Below are 17,337 nucleotides of genomic sequence, written 5' to 3' on the forward strand. Positions count from 1 at the left end.
AAAAAAAAAAAAAAAAAAAAAAAAAAAAAAGTAGGTGCTAACCATATTGAACAATTTGAAATATAAATTAAATTCATCAGCCTGTGAAAGTCTGAGCCTTACTACAGGGCAAGATGCTCTTTAATATATTTAAAAGTTCACATTGCTCAAAAAAGTTACTTCTTCCTCATTTAGGCAGGAAAATGAATGGAGTCCTCTTCTCCCGGTGACTTTGCCTCTTTGACCTGCCATGGCCCAGTGCTCACTTTATCTGGTGATTCATTTTCAATAACTCCAACAGTATTTGTTCTGACATTTTAATTAAAATACGACCACTACCTCATCCTGATGATAAAAAGGCCTATGTGTCAGTGAAAACTAGCTTTTCAGTGCCTCAGTGCACCTGAGGACCCCTCTGATCACAGAGTTTCTACAGAAGAATTTCAGTCAGGTTCTAAACAATATATCATTTCAAAACTGGATCACTTTAAACATTAAGATTAATGCTACCCCCCCACCCCCATGACTAGAAGACACTAAACCACAGGCTAATCTTTTCTTCACCATTTGTACAAACACACAGTAGTATCTTCAAAATGTAGCTATGTATTAAATATTAAAACTTGGAAATTAGTGGGCTTTAAATTAACAAATATCAAAATGAGAAGTGATTGCAACTATTCAACCTATTCAATATTTTTTTTTTATATTTACAAGCCCTTCTTATGTCCTAAATATTCGTTTTGTAAAGGCTATTATACTACAAACCTAGTAAAACACCTGAGTCTTTGGGATATCAAAACGAAGTTTGCCTTTCCAGATACGGAAAAGGAATAAAATGCACACTATTTAATATTTTACTTCCTATTCAAACCACTTTGTTGTCTAACAAAGACAATAATAAAAATTTGCTTGTTCATTAAAAGGTTAAGAAAAATACAGAAATAGCAAAGAACACAGAAAAACAAAATTGTGAGAAGCTGAAGTCGATCCTTCACGAAATTTTGTTGTTGACTGCAGAACTCTGAGAGAAAATAAAGACAGTGTATATGAAAGATTTAATATTAGAAAACTCTACCTGAATTCATGAAGTTAAGAATGATGCATAACAGCAAATATAAGCAAACAGAATATTAATATTATAAAATACATCCACATCTAACTTCTGCATACAATCATAAACACTTTCACAGGCAACTAAACATTGGTTTCTCATAGAAGAACTACAATTTACTATATTTAAGTATGAGCATTCTATATTTAAAAAGGCTTTATCAGGGTGAGAATATAGTAACAGCTTCTATGATCACATTACCTTAGAAACAAACTCATTATATGGGCTTCTACTAAAAAAATATGATTAAATTCAACATCTTGGGATTAAATTTCAAAGGTGACTGTTGAACTAGCTCAAATTGTCTCAGGGAGGATTTCTTTCTTAGCAAAAATTGCTTTGTCAACAGCTACTTTCCTCCTGGACTATGATATTGTTCATCTCAAGGTCAAAGCTCATGAAAGCAGCTGGCAAGGTTTCCTTGAATATAGGGCCAAAAAATTCATTACTGGAGATAAGACTAGGTAGAAGTCTCTCTGCCTTCCCAGTAACATCCTAGTGTGCAACTCCTTTACACTTCAACTTCTTTAAAACAAAATCCACAGAACTTCAACTAAAAACAGTAAACAAGAAAGCACTTGAAGAGAAAGACTGAAAGGATGAGCAAAAGAGTTGGAATAGAAGAAGGCAATAGAAAACTAAGTAGCTTATAGCCCTGAGCACATTTGGCAGCTGGAGGGCAAAAGCAGCTCATCAGCTTTTTGGATTTTAAGATCTTTTGTCAGAGATGCATATGAGTGACAGAAATCACGAAAAACAGGATAGTGCAAAAAACATAACAGGTGCACAGATTTTTGTTTCCACCACTGCATCTCTGAAAGACAGAGATGCTGAGAAGCAAATATAGTTCCATGAAAAAAAATTCAAAACTAAGAAGTCATAGGTCCTAGATACTTATATCCATGGCCCTGGTATGCTGAAGTTAAACCATAGCTGAAGAACACTGGGAACATCAGATCATGAAAGAGAGAAAAGTGACACCATCTAATCATTATCTGCCTCTCAAAACACATTCCTTTACTTCGAAACACTGATATCTAAGTAGCAGTTCACAGCATATGTTGATTCTGATGACGGATTCATATGTTCAGTAGCAGCTACTTTAGTTAAAAGGCTAAATTGTTTTTTGGCAAATAACCTCTTAATATTTAACTTATTTATTTTTACCTTTTTCTGTTTCAGTATTTAGATTGAATAACTTCTGTATGACAGGCTCTAAATCTTCTCTAGCAGTTTTAGTTGATGGACAGGTTAAATGAACTAAATCTGTTAAAAGAGAACAGAAATTAATTACAATCACCAGTACGGAGAAATATAAATATCATTTACAATTTTTGAAAGACACAGCAGGCTTTTAGAAATCACTGCTCTTCATATAAATCACTTCCTTTAACCCAGAGAAGTACTGTTATTACGGAAATTCTGTGCGTGTGCGTGTGCGCGCACATGTGTGTGTATATGCATATCTCTCTCTATATAGATAGTTATATACACCCTCACACAAATGCATATATACATTTTTAGATACGGAAATTTTCTTAATATCTTATCATTAAAAGTCTGCACAGACCTCAGAAGGCACTGAAGCTGTAGTCTAAAGTGCTTTAAAACAGGCACTAGGTATCAGCTCATGTTCGTGTACTTAAAATGCTAAGTGTAATTGCAAAATAATTATTTGCTACAAAATTACTTTAAAAAACATGAACCCCTTACGGTATCATCCACCACGCAATACATGAAGTATACTCATTCTAAGAGAGGCCATTCATTCCTTTTTTGAGAAGTTCAGCGGTCAACACATGAATCTCACAATTATCTCTCCCCTCCATATAAATCGGTAAAATGGAACTATAATTTAACGCCAATAGCGCGGACAGAGAATATTAATCTAGGAATAGGTGTCTTCAGATAGCAGGAAAAAAAAAACATATTAAAAAAGCAGCAGCAGAAAACTGGATGAACACCTCATTTTTTAAACTAACAATCACTAGAAACAGCAAGAACATTCTTGATCACTGTCTTGATAGTCAAACAGTGCAATAACATACTAAAACCACAGACATCATCACTTCRTCATTTTGACTCTTTGGTCATGCCTGCACTACCCACAGTTTAAGTCTGGGTGGACAAGAGTAAGTAGGAAGGCATCTTTCTCCACTAAAGAAAGGAGTCTGAGCAAGACTCATTTCTTCTATTGTGCTACAGAATAAATGGGAGATGAAACGAATAAACGCGTCTTTCAAGTTACAGCTCAAGTGGGTTCATTCATTTACCTTCTTATGGGATGGGAAAAACAACAGATTTGTATTAGGATAAGGATGAAATTAGGTTACATGGGCTAGTAAGTACTTATGATATTTGGAAAACTGATTTCAAGTACTTGATTTTAAGAAGTTCTCTGTACACATCAGAAAAAAACCACAGACTACAGCAATCCCATACTGAAAAAGATGACGCTGAAAGATTTTCGACAATAAGAACAGATTTATGAAACTATGAYTAATCAACATCGACCTTACAGCATTGGCAAACCAATGTTACTCGTACCCATTTTTGTATTTGTGACATAATTCACAATTTTGCTCAAATACAGGTTTGACATTTAGATTTCTTGTTCACATACTTGTTTTCACGAAAATAAAGTGACAGCATGTTCCATGGGGAAGCTTTCTAGCAACTTTATTTGTTCTGTTTTGCAAACAGATAATCACTTGATACAGCTCTTGACCCATTCTGTCCCACTGGTCTCTCTTCAGATAGAAAGGCAGCTACTCTGCTGCATTATCCCACCTGATTTTACATCTATTCAGATATTAAAAAGCCTCATCTTAAAGCCTTTTATAAATCTGCATGGACTCATTTGCTTCTGAATTGTTGTATGGAAACTCATTAGTAGTGACAGAAGTATTTGTCACAGCATCATGATGATGTTTAACATATCTTTACGCAAGTTTTCAACTGAATTAATTTTTTCTTCATTACTATACAACTTTGATCAATTTAACAGCAATGTATAGCTATGATAATAGTTAGTTACTTTAAATTCATATGATATTTTTCTTTTAACTCTCAAGTCTTGCTATATTTGAGTCATTATTTCATTTACCAGTACCTCATACATATCTTGAATGATTTTCTGGCCCGAGTTACATCACAAAGTTTGACATCAACTCCAGAAGGACCAGAATTTTAACTTTTTTTTTTTTTAAGGGGAAAAAAAAAAAGATTACACACACCAAAGGTTATCTTCAAACGTTAACACTCCCTTTTAGATTTAACCAAGAACAAATTTGCTATCTAAAAGGAAAATATCTTAAAAAAGTAAATGAAGACAGGTGGTAATAATGAAAGTCTCCGTTTAACCTTAACTGTTTACTACTTCAAACACTGTAATAGTATCTGTTTTTTCCTAAAGAAAAAAAGAAAAAAAGAAAAGAGAAGCTATAAATCACTAAAGTTCACATCATTTACTTTCTATAAAATCATTTTTATTATCTTTAAGGTTATGGCTATGAGTCACAGTCATCAGTATATATTTTGATTATATTTGATTTACTCAGGTATAACTGCATTAGTTACAGTGGTTGCCAACATTTGTCTTCAAGTAATTCTTCTAGCAGGAAGAACGATGAGTTTAGTTCATGATTTCATCATTACAGTCTCAATTTTTAGGGCAAGTGAAGGAGTTTGGTTCCACTCAACTGGCAATACAGATTATGTGCCTGTCATTTATGCAGTGTGATCAAAGAGTAGATGTATTTGTATACTTATCTTAAATAATTGTTTAAAGGAGAAATAAGTCAGGTTAAAACCCATTTACAGATAATGATGTAAAAGTTAAAAAAAAGAAAAAAGAGAGAGAGAAAGAGATATTTATGAAATTCATCCTACAACTAGAATATAGCTATACCTAAAATACAACTATTATTATTTCAATACTTTGGTCAAGGCCAGCATTCCACTAGTTTAGCATAAAACCAAACCAGTAAAGTAACAAAATTTGCCATTTAAAAACAAGATGACAATTTTATCAAGGAACATAGCAAATTCCCTTCTGACATTAACGAAGTGTACGGAAAACGCTTCATTTTTTCAACATCACAGAAATTCTCATGAAATTAATCATTTATATCTGCCAGAATATTAATGCTTTCTTAGTTTCACTTCCTGCTATGTACATTTTATGACAGATTAAAGAAACTAAACCTGCCTTTTAAATGAGGTAATATCAACAATATATTTAATAATTACAAGTAAAAAAAGTAAACAGATTTCTCAATTATTTTTTATTATTTAAAGTAAGGAGGAAATATAATTTTGAATGACTTGATCATGTAGTTCATTATTCTTTCACATGAGAAGACCTGAGCTCAAGCCTAGGTAACAATAAAATAAATTGGTTATTATTATGATTACTCTCTCTCTCTCTCTCTTTTTTTAATTAAAAAGTGTTAGGTCAGGTAGCATCTAACTCTATTTATCTCCCATAGAGAGTCCCACACTGGTAACGTATTGAACGGATTTTAGAAAAGGCATTTGAAAAGGAAAATAAATACACAATATGCAACATTTTGTTGCTCATCTATTTCAGTTGGCCTAAAATATTAACAGGTCAGTCATAAAGCTCTGTAGATGGAAAACTCTTAATTGAAATACTGGAATGTGCCTTCTAAACAAGTGATCTCTTAGATACTCTTTGAATTAAAAATTCTAAAGCAGAGGTAGTCAATAACATTCTTAAAAAGATGTTTGTATCTTCTCCTCAAATAATTCATCATGGAGCCCTTCCCTCCAAATCTCATAACTGGGCATAACCCTACCTTTACCCAGACTTTTCAGCAGTCACCAACAACAGCAGTCTATTTTCAAAAAAACCAAGCTCTAAAGACAAGCCATCAGTAAGATTCATGTGGTTTAACATTTCATCTACTGATGGGAAGACTCACTACTGTATAAATGAAAATGAATCTAAAGAGAATTATATTAATTGCACATTATATGCTGATGAAGAAAAAAACCTGCAACCAACAAGAACACATGCTTCAAATTTTTCTGCTAATTGTGACACACGCTTGAATCTTGTATGGAAAAATCTATCGTTGTGAAAATGAACACAAAAATTTGTAGCATTTTTTAGAAGGCCACAGAGTCAAGTGGCATAAAGTCTCTCAAATTCTAAAGGTAAAAAATGTTATACTTGCATCCATATAACTAAGACTTCATCTGTTGCTGACAGTTTTTTGTTTTTTTTAAAGGATTTCAGAAATATTTTGGGCTTTTGGCCCTTTAATTAAAGGGGTAAGAAAATTCCTGGCAGAAGATTTTATAAGAAAAATAATTTCTAAAAAAAAAAAAAGAGAGAGAGAGAGAGAGCGTGCGCGCGCGCCAATATTTTGTCTTGAAGACTGCATGATCCTGGCTGGTTGGAGTGGGAGAGTAACAGTCTCGAGCTCTCAACAAATCTTAACTGAAGATTTACTGGAATGACAGGTATCTTAACAATCTTGCAGAATAAATGAAATGTGAAATTCTAATTTTTTTAAACTTAAAAATGTTCAGCAGCCAAAAAGCAGCCAAAGCAACAAAAACCTCTTTGTTGGTGCTATTTTAAAATTACGACATTGGGAGAAAATTCTGTTTTCTTTACTAGTAAGACTACAAGTATCAAGTTCTTTAGCCATATAAAAAGTGTAAAAGGAACATTTGACCTTTGATGTTTGATCCATTTGGAAACGGAGAACAGTATAACTTATTGCTATGAGAATCACAATAACATTTTAAATAAATAATTCTTGCATGTAAATTAAAAAAGACGTATTTAAATGCAAGAACTTTGTAGTATGATTCACAAACCAAACGAAAGACCACACAATTGTTATAGAATGAAGACAATGGACTATTTCTTTCATCTTCTGATAGTAGTAAGCTAGTATAGACTGTTTTCTCAAGCAGTAATGTGATAACCATGCAACAGAGGAATGACAAAGACACATTTTAAGTTTTTGTTTCAGAGTTGATATAATCAAAGAAAAAAATACAGTTAAGAACACATAAGATACCTGTACTTACAAGTATCCTTCATGCATGTCATGGTTGAGGAACACAACTCAATGACGCAAACTGCTGGTTGCCCTACATCCACTGGAGGCATTCTCAAAATGGAAACCTATCAAGCAGGAAGAGAAAAGAAAATTCTGAATATCAAACTACTTTAAAAAGTAATTTCATCTATACTGTATTAACTTGCACTGAAATATTGCAAACTGCAACTCTATTAATATACTATTAACAGTTCAAGTAAAATTGGCTTGGTATCCAGTTCAAGAAGTAAAATACAATATTAAAACACCCACAGAATATCTGGAATAGATAACAGATTTATGCTATCCAGGTATACATATACATGAACACACACATTGACTTGCAAAGTTACTTAAAGACAATCTTGTTACAAAAACTAAAGTTTTAATATTTCTATACTTTTGCAAAAATAAAAATTATTTGAACCTCAGAAATAATTACCAAGAATTTCATACCTAAATATGTTTATCGCCACAAACATAACTGTATTTGTATTTGCTCAGTAGTCTGCAAAAGTTTAACAATCCCATAAGCGTGTATTTACACAACAGATGAAGAAAGCTCTAGAGAAGTAGTCATTGTCAACTCCGCTACATACAATCCATGATAGATTTGTTTCTTTTATGAAATGCAGAAACCCCCCCCCCACCCATAAACAAGTCTATGTCAAAACAGAGTAACATGAAGGATCAGACAACCAACGGAATTCTGAGTAGAGATGAAAAATATCTGCAGACCTATTGATACAATCTTATTTTCTGGTTTATTAGTAACAGGATCTATGGGATCAATCCTGCTGGATACAAAAAAATTCTACTAAATGAGTAAGGCCACCTTTGTTAGGAAGGTTGGTAGCATCAGAATGATCAGAAAACATCACATTGCAGCCCTTTCTAAAATGATGATTCTCAGCTTTTTATCTGATAACTGGTTTTCATCATAAGTCACAGAGAGTTTAGGAACTGCTGTTGGCAAGGGATTGCAAAATGGTTTTTGAACACTGGGCAGAGCACTCTTAGATGAGAACGAGCGGAGTACTTTCATGTGGGACTGCTAGTAGCAAGGCATAGGAAGAACAGACTTCTCTGCCATCTATATTCTTATTTTGTAAGTCCTGATTTAAAATATAAGAAAACAGGACATGACAAATTAAACAGAAGAAACTTTTTACACAGATTGCAGAACTTAATTTTAAAGGATATTTAAGAATGACAAAGCAGAAACATTTAAAGAAGGCTCTGAATGCATATGAATAGAATTTATGCTGTAAAAATGAATGCTAAAAAGAGCTTTGAACAAAGCTTAGACAACGCAATTGATTAACAGTTAACAGAGTATTAACGGCAACAGTGTTAAAAAGCAAGTAAAACAGCAGCTTAGCAATTGTGTTAATTAGCATAGTCAACCAGCAAACAAGGAAACCCAAGTCACTGAACTAGAAGAGACACAGTTTTATAGAGACTAACGAGATAGATGATTGTCAGTAGAGTAAGCTGACCAAAAAGCTGGATTCAAGCAGGAACAAAAGCATGAATTAACAATTAAATATTAATACATACAATTCATAAGAGGTAAGTGATACAAACAGATGCAAGTGATACAAAATTGATATATACCTGCTGCTCTGAATCTGTTTTTAGTATGGACTGATCTGTAATGAGTACTGCTCTGGAGATCTGCCTGCAATTAAATAAAACAATTACGGCATTTCACAAAAACAGAAAAAATAGCAATTGGGATTCAGTGTTTTGGCAACACAAATTTAAACTTAATAATGTGTGAGTGTTAAATATATAATCTTTATTAATATGACTATGTACATATTTCCTTGAGCATATACTGTGAATGGGGTAATTTGCCTTTTGCTGAATTAGGTCCACCTCTGGAACATTAATGTAGTATATGCAATGACCAGAATARATGACCAATAAATGAGTCGGTGCCATTATGTAAAACAGCCTGAATATCCTTCTGATTTAAAAGATTGTTTTATTTATTTTATAAAGATTAGTAGTAGCACGTTATAAGACTTTTTTTGTTCCAAAGAGTACAGGACACTTTGGACTACAGGAAAATAAACTACAGTGGAGTTCATGAATTCAAGTGTCAAATCCTCTGTTGACTATGATTATTTCTGTGCTGCATTTGCTACTACAGTTTTATCTTTATCTCATCTACAATATTTTGAAGACAAAGGCATTATATGTTCAGGGTCTACTGAAATGCTTTTGACCAAAAGCCAGAAGAGAGGAAAAAAAAAAAAAAAAAGAGAGAGAGCAAGAGAGAGAGCACGAGAAAGCAATGACTGTTAATATGTTTCTAAATCTGAAGGAATTTAAAGAGAGAACAGCAACRGGCACCTCCATGTTCTAAGGACCTTTCAGCAAATATGAAATCCCTGATGTTGGGTATTTTCATAAGGAAAAGGGGACTATAATTTAAAGGAAGCCTAAATATAGGAGGCACAGTATGCTCTCAAGTATATACAAGAAAGAAAAACTATGCACAGAACTAAGTTGGTTGTACTACAAAGATAAAGCAGAAGGCAACAATCTCTTAAGTTTAACTTACAGGATACTTTACACGCTAGTATTTTAAAGAGATTTACTATGTTTATTATTTTACTACATACCTGTAACACACATTTTTACACGTGCTCTCTGAAAGGTAACTATCTTCCACAACAAAATAGTTGGCACTTATTCTTTGTCCAAAATGATCTAGGATAGCTTTGCATCTGTTAACAAATATTCAAATCAAAGTAAGAAAAGAAGGAATTCATCCATAAAAGTATTCATAATTTTATTAAGTTTTTGAAATTAAGTGATAAAATCATTTAAATATGTCAAATAAGTTATCTATAAATATTTAACATGCAAACCCTAAAATAACTCAACTGAAATTCATACAGAAATCTTAGACAAATACATCTACACGGTGTATACAATTCTTTGCTCTGAATTACACATAATGATGTTAGAAAATTAAACTGGTCAATTTATTATTAAAGCAAAATATAGGTTCATAACACTGGCACTTCACTGTACATGAAAATGGAATGTTTCCTGCCTCATGATACATGGATGATAGTGTGTCACAACACTTGAGGCCACAGTAATCTTTCACACTTTCATACATTTCAAAGTATAACATAACAGACTAGCTCTTATAAATGGGACAGAAATGCAAGTCACAGGAAGTAAGAAACAAAAACCTTAAACTGTGGGGAACAGGATTCAAATTTCAGATTTTATTGAGCAAAAAAAAAATCTGTATGAGAGAAAAAACTTGGTACTTTAATATGAAATATATGAAAAAATCAGATATAAATGAAACAAAAGCAAGTTGCATACAGATATTAAAAACTCTACTGCTGACTCCTACATGCTTTGATCTGTATTCTATTTAATTCTATACATCTTCCCAAACTGAAAAATTGCACACTTTTTAAAAAAAGGCCTATAGTTCCAAAGGGCACCTATTTATAAACTCAGTTTTTACTATTGTAAGTACAAACAAAATACATAGACTACAATTTCTTTCTTTATCACTTTTTTCCATATCATAAGAATCTTTAAGGCTTAATATYGAGTTCTAAAAACAAAACAAAAAAACCCCCACTTTTAAGGTTTTCTATAGTATCAGAACACTTATTGTAAAATGAAGTAACAGTAAGAAAAGTAAAGCAAGTCAGCTTTACTTCCCTTTCGCCTGATGTATATTTCAGTTGTTTTAATATACAAGATTCAAAACAGTAAATCCTCTCTCAGACTTCTACACACACGCACACACATACATACACAAAAGGAAACGAGAGAATGCCTGACATGGAGATTCCTTACAGATTTAAATGTATTTTATCACAACATAACATTATTCTTGTGCAGTAAAAGCTGACATGCAAATTATGCCTCAAGAATAAACAACATTTCTGTAACTTCAGGTTATTCATCAGCTTCTGTGAACAGAAGAAGCTACTGAACTAGAGAGGATGAAAATCAAACCTTAATAAATAAATGCAAGCAATTGCCACTTGCTTTTGTGGCTTTAGAATGTCACCCTGCTTTCTATGGTCTGAAATGAGAACGGAAGGAGGGCAGATGCAAGGCTTATTTAGAAATGTAAAAGTGTATTTAATTGCCATTAACTTGTTATAATACTAACTTCTAATACCGATTTCATAGCCATGGGTACTACATATGCAACTATATTCAAATTCAATAGAGAACTTGCAAAACAGTCTAAACGTCTAATGGTAGAAATGGTTTAAGTCTGTATGGGCAGGACTCCTCATGGAGAGCTTCAACAGCATTCTCTTCAACACGGGCCTCGCCTGCTACTTTCAGAAGTTTTTTTCTTAACGTTAGCCTAACTGACTTCATTCTCAAGCACTCATTTAAATACTGCAAATAAACAAGGAAGTCAAGCTGGTACAGTTCATAACGAATTATAACCTTCCTTATTGTTTATGAAACAGTTTCCGCTGCCCCCCCTCCATTCTGGAGGGAGAAAGGTTGATTAAATGTCATGTTGCATCACTTAAAGCCACCAAAAGCAACTACATGCTTTTTATTTTCCTGCTGAGTGTTGTTTCCTCCCCTTTGTTCAGGAATAGCTATCAGGTCATATGTTTGATAAGATTTTAAACCAGAAAAAGAGATTGTGCTTTTAATATCAGTCTCCACTTTACTTCAAAGGATGATGTTGAGAAAATTTCTTTCAAGCACTGCTTCCAAATATGGAAAACACTTATGCACTGACATTATCAGGTCTCTGTCATCTGATATGTGTTGGGACAATGAATCATACAGAACCCTCCATTGACCTTCTTTCAATGTGTCTAGATAAAAGGATGAAAATTAGAATCCATCTCCTTGCAGTGCCACAAGTTATAAATGTACTTTATAGGGCTCATTATCCAAACTAATGGACTAAGGGCGACATCCTTGAAATGGACTTACCAGCACTGACAAAGCCAGTATGCAATATTTCAAGAAAGATATGTAAATTACTATGTGTTTGCTATATCTTTTTATTACAGATACATAAATTTACATTTATCACATCTTTTCCATTTTTGAGACACAATTATGTGATTGGAAACATATTTAAACTGTGATCAACATAAAATGCCCACCATTCTTTTCAATGCAACCCATGTAAATTAAAATACCTTAAATTTTATCCGATAAAACCAAATAAGTGACTACTTACTACTAAAAAGTAGAAAATAATCATAAGTATATTCAATTTTCTTTTTCCTCAAGCTAAGCAACTTGATGTATTTTTTATTTTCCTAACAGAGCATCAGAGCTGTCAAGAGTGCAGGATGTTCTGCATATGYATTAAAACGCCAGACCTAACCTGATGTAAGCAAAAAAAAATTAAATTCTTTAATTGGATTACTAAAAACCTTAAAAGCAGTATGTCTAAAAGTTTCCATGCATTTATACTGTCTTCCCTGAAACTCATACACTATAAAAAGGGCTACAGTAACATGATAAATATAACTGTGTATCTGGGACAAGTTCTACTGCTCTCTGAATACATAGTTATGGATAGTAAAAAAAAGTGAAAAAACAGTTCAGTTAGATAATGATACTGTTTCTTACTTTTCTTGTGCTAGGGAGACTATTAGTCATGTCCAGAAAATGCCTGAAAATTCATTTTAGTAATATTTAGGGGACTTCAAATTAAAGTCTAAATGAACAAAAACAATTAGAAAATCATGGCACTTACCTATAAATACAAATTTTCCTTACATCTTTTAGAGCAGAGCATTAATAATATAGTTCACTAACTACAAGAAGATCTTGATGAAGTTTGGAAGCCTATGCAAGATGTTTATAAAATCGTAATGAACACTGCACAATTTGACTAAATTTCTACTGTTCAGAGATTAAAATATTTGTAATCAACAATGTAAGCTGTCCCTGCAACTACAGGTGGTCTGTGACAGAGAGACATAAATTTGTCTATTATCAATTACTATTAATGGACTGTTGACTCAAAAGCTCAGTAACTCATAAATATCCTCATTAACAATTTGATAGCTGATCTTTAGCAGGCAAAAGAGTGAGGCTCAGAGTCAAGAGGAAATTAGAGCTGGTGCAGGGAGGGAAATGCACAGCAAGGAAAAGAGGTAACACAGCAAAAGAAAAGGAAGGGAAAGGAAAGAAATTAGTGATGATCCTAACGACACGCTGGTTAGCCTGCCAAGCTACATTGCAGTGAAAGACTTTTGGGAAGAAGTAAAAAGCTATACTACATTCTGGTGAGAGGAAACAGACAGAAAATAAAATACCTCTAGGAGGTAAGGAATATACTGGCCACTAGGTGTTTGTGCCACACATGTCAATACTTAATCATCATAGGCAGGCAGGCGGTTCAAAGCAAAAGGCAGGTGATTGGACAGGGGAAGCTGCATGGGTTGCACCGCCTCATATTCAGCAACAGATAATAGCATTATTAAAAAATTAATGTTTTGGGAATAAAAAGAGAGTCTGCTAAAGTCTTTTAAAAATACATCAATACTTCTGCACCTCAAAATCTATCCTGCAGTTTTAAGTGAAAACAGCATGAGTGAGCCATTAAATCAGCCTAATAGGCTAAACAGGGAGGCTTGAAATCTGCCAGGATCTCTGACAAACTTATTAGATCCAAAGCATAAAGGCAGTTTAAACAAAATGCAATACTCCAACTTACTTTCAGAAAACGTATAATCTTACTAAAAAAGATATTCACTTCTAGCAYCCAGAAAATGTGCAAAATAAGCTGGAAATTAGGGGAACCAGGATCACTGATCAGTGAGAACTCCAGAGAGTGATGTTTGGAAGCTGTTAACAACTCAGTTTTGTCCCTCTGATATAATAACTAACTATTCAAACAACACTGGAAAACAAAGCTCCCTAGTATAAGTTCAAATATTACTGTTAAAGATACAGAGTTTATGAAAGGGACATAATTTCATTTGCATATGAACATGCACTTGGGAACACATATGACGAAATACTATCACACTTGCATCTCAAGGTCTAAAACTGTGCAATGAACTTCAGAACTTCAGCCAACCAAGGGAAAGAGAACCTGTTGTTTATAGAATTTCAGGAAAAACAGATGCTACTTGACCATGTCATAACAAATTTAGCTATAAATACCATGCTAAGAGAATCAACTTGTGCAGTGCAACTGGAAAGCAAAGATATTACACTGATAATTTAACTACTAATTTCCCTAGTAAAATATTATCACATAACCTTACTACATGTTTCCTAGCTTAATTTTCAAAATTTTGCACACAATATTTTGAAGTTTTCAATCACAAAAACTAAGCTGAAAAACCTCTTAAAAGAGCTGAAAGTATTATCACAGGCATTAGACTAGAAATTGTTAGAATGCATACAACAGAAACCACGACGATCTTCAGAGGTGTGAAAAATGCCACTATGGACAAAACTACAGGTTGATTTTTCTTTGCTCAAATTTAAGCCTGCCTACAGGCCTGATATTGCTGTAAAAGAATTTATTCTACGATAAGAGGGCAGCATAGTTTATGACAACAATCTACCTTAAAAACTCATTAAAGTCTTTTCTCTTGGAGTGACATGCATTATCAGCAAAGATTAATCTGATGAGTCTTTAGGTGAGCTCCATTTTTAAAAATGCAATAACAGAGGGCTTTGTTGTCATCTGATGAAAATCAATTAGAGTAGGTAAGGCCACAAGGAAAACTAACATCACTCATCACCAGCCCCCCGGCAGCTGAAATGATTTGTCTTCCAAGCTTGGGTGATCAGGAGCTGTAGTAATATCACAGGGAAATTAATTTAGTTTCTATATTCTAGACCCACTTTCCTCGTTCTGGAGGACCTATACACAAATTACTTTTAATCAAGGTTGATGTGTTATTAATACCAAGGAGGATCTTTGAAGAATCATTTTTTTAAAAACTGGCTTAATACATTTTTCATCTGTATTTTGTACATAAACAGAAGGTTACTTATATTACCCTTACCGTCCAGTTTCTTTGTCCACTACAAGGCACTGCACAGAATGGCGAAGACAATAGATACCACCAAATACAGCACACATCCTAGAACATATTAGGAAAAATAAAAGTTACTCTTATCATAACTGATTGTAAGCAATCTGAGTATTTGCAATAAGGCAAAGTACTCCGCACGTTGTAGTACAACATTTTTAATGACGTCTTAATCTCCGAAACAGACGCTCAAAATAAACCACATCAAATGGTTTTGTAAAGGATATTTTGTTAACGTTTTTTGTATTAGCATTTATCATAGCACTCTAAATAGTTACATTAGTTTGGGCACTCATTTCTCTGAGGTGTCAGAGACTCCTAAGTCATTCAGTCCGGAAAAGCACCTATTTACTGAAGGTACACAAAATATCTGCTGACCACACTACATTTTACATAGCGTAGAATAATAATAATAATAATAAAAAAATACAGTAACCAAATTCCTAATAGACTTTTAAGTGTGATCCTAATTCAGATTTTCTCTCTCTACTCTTAAAAAACRTAGCATGGGAACTTTACTGGCTACAAGCAGCTTAAACTTTGGGGGCACTGGGAAGTGCCCCAGTTGAATGAAGACTTCTTGCTAGGTGACCTCTTCCAAGTACTGATTCCTCCAGGTTCTGCTTATGTTAAGCTATAGTTGCTGAAGATATTGTGTGGAATGATGATAAGAAATCTCCTAAGCAGAAGAATGAACGAGCTTCACGGGTCAGTTGTCTAAAAACTAGATAATTCTGTGCTATTCGATATTAAGTTTTCCACTTACAAGCAAATCCTAATACATAAGACAAGCAAAGAAAATTAAACTACCCCAAAGTTAGGCCAATACTACAACTCATCTGTTCTTAAACTACAGGGAGACTCAGAGTTCAAAGAAACTAAATTATGACATTTAAATATGAGGAAGTTATTTTTGCATATGTGTTTATACCAACTTTTACAAATAGTTTTTAATAAGAGATTCTGTAATAATCTGGTCACACTTCTCTACTTTGTCTTTGATGAAGTGTAATAGATAAAGTCGAGAATTACAGTGCCACAGCAGGGGTCAACAAGTCGAACTCATTATTGGATAGCCAATGGAACAGGTCTACACGAGAAGAGTACATTTTGCCACACAATTTGTGATATTGCTTATTGTATGAAGCAATCTGCTGCTACACCTTGCATGCTTTCCTGCCTAATAACACAGTGCTTCTACTCAGAGATATACACCTTCCACTCACCTCTGTGTTTCATTGCTGACTACTTATAACTAAGCATTCAAAAGACTTACCAGCTAAACTGTACTCAAATCTCACTATATTACATTCTAGTACACTGAGTTTTGAATTACAAAGTTTCAAAATGGACTTACGGACCTCTTGAAGTTTTCAGCATTTTGAAAGATGTTTGTTGTCACAGTAAGCCACATGACTTYCATAACACTTCAGATGACTAGTCTTTTATATTTAATTTTCAACCATCTGAGAAAACTTACTCATCTTAGGGTGATAACATAACACCTGGCACATTAAGATTTGCCTGATCCTTACAATACAATTTCAGGACTGGGCTGTTTGGGTGATCAGTCTTGGGAATCTTTAATTTTTCTTAAGACTCTCCAGTGGTTCCTTCAGATCAATCAGCTATCACCAACCTCTTATGTATTTGGAGGAGTAAGAAAAGAACAAATAAATTGTATATTTGTACAAACTGCATATTTTTTTCCCTGAGAGAGAACTGTTCCATCAGAGACAACTGTCAAATGCTACCCAGTGGCATTTGACAATTTTTCCTTTGCCCTACAAATTACCTACGAATTACCCTACCTCTGTTCTTTTTTGTGATCCCTACTATTCAAAAGAAAATAGCCTCTTAACAAGAAAGCGTAGAACAGTCTGCGGCACATTCAATACACTGACGCACTGTTCTGTTTTGCACCATATCAGAAAAGGATACTGTAAGTTTTCCTGAGTTCATTATCTGGCTGAGCTTTGGTGTGACCTAGCTTTTGAAGTTCAGCTCACAGGACAGACAGAATCAACACTGAGAGGTACAAGAATCAGAAAGCCATTTCATTAACAGAGTCTGCCTAGATACTGTATTTAAAATAAGAATATGTAATTGTTTTATCTCATAG

The 17,337-nt window shown here is 33.7% G+C and overlaps 1 protein-coding gene across 8 annotated transcripts in view; it reads right to left on the reverse strand.

Annotated features, from left to right (window-relative positions):
- The window catches only part of CHM (CHM, Rab escort protein 1), a 79,609-nt gene that overhangs the window by 9,218 nt on the left and 53,054 nt on the right, over positions 1-17,337 (reverse strand). For 6 of the 8 annotated variants that reach the window (XM_026061272.1, XM_026061275.1, XM_026061271.1 and 3 more), the window contains 5 exons: positions 15,189-15,266; positions 9,807-9,911; positions 8,791-8,854; positions 7,163-7,259; positions 2,261-2,359 (listed from right to left, as the gene is read on the reverse strand). In XM_026061272.1, the coding sequence (XP_025917057.1) occupies positions 2,261-2,359; positions 7,163-7,259; positions 8,791-8,854; positions 9,807-9,911; positions 15,189-15,266 (443 nt within the window). Of the gene's footprint in view, positions 1-62; positions 1,004-2,260; positions 2,360-7,152; positions 7,260-8,790; positions 8,855-9,806; positions 9,912-15,188; positions 15,267-17,337 lie in introns of those variants that run through there. The other 2 variants (XM_026061276.1, XR_003252747.1) reach the window with 2 other exon arrangements.

Source organism: Apteryx rowi, unplaced genomic scaffold (assembly GCF_003343035.1).
Source record: "Apteryx rowi isolate R43461 unplaced genomic scaffold, aptRow1 scaffold_179, whole genome shotgun sequence".
Classification (NCBI taxonomy): domain Eukaryota; kingdom Metazoa; phylum Chordata; class Aves; order Apterygiformes; family Apterygidae; genus Apteryx; species Apteryx rowi.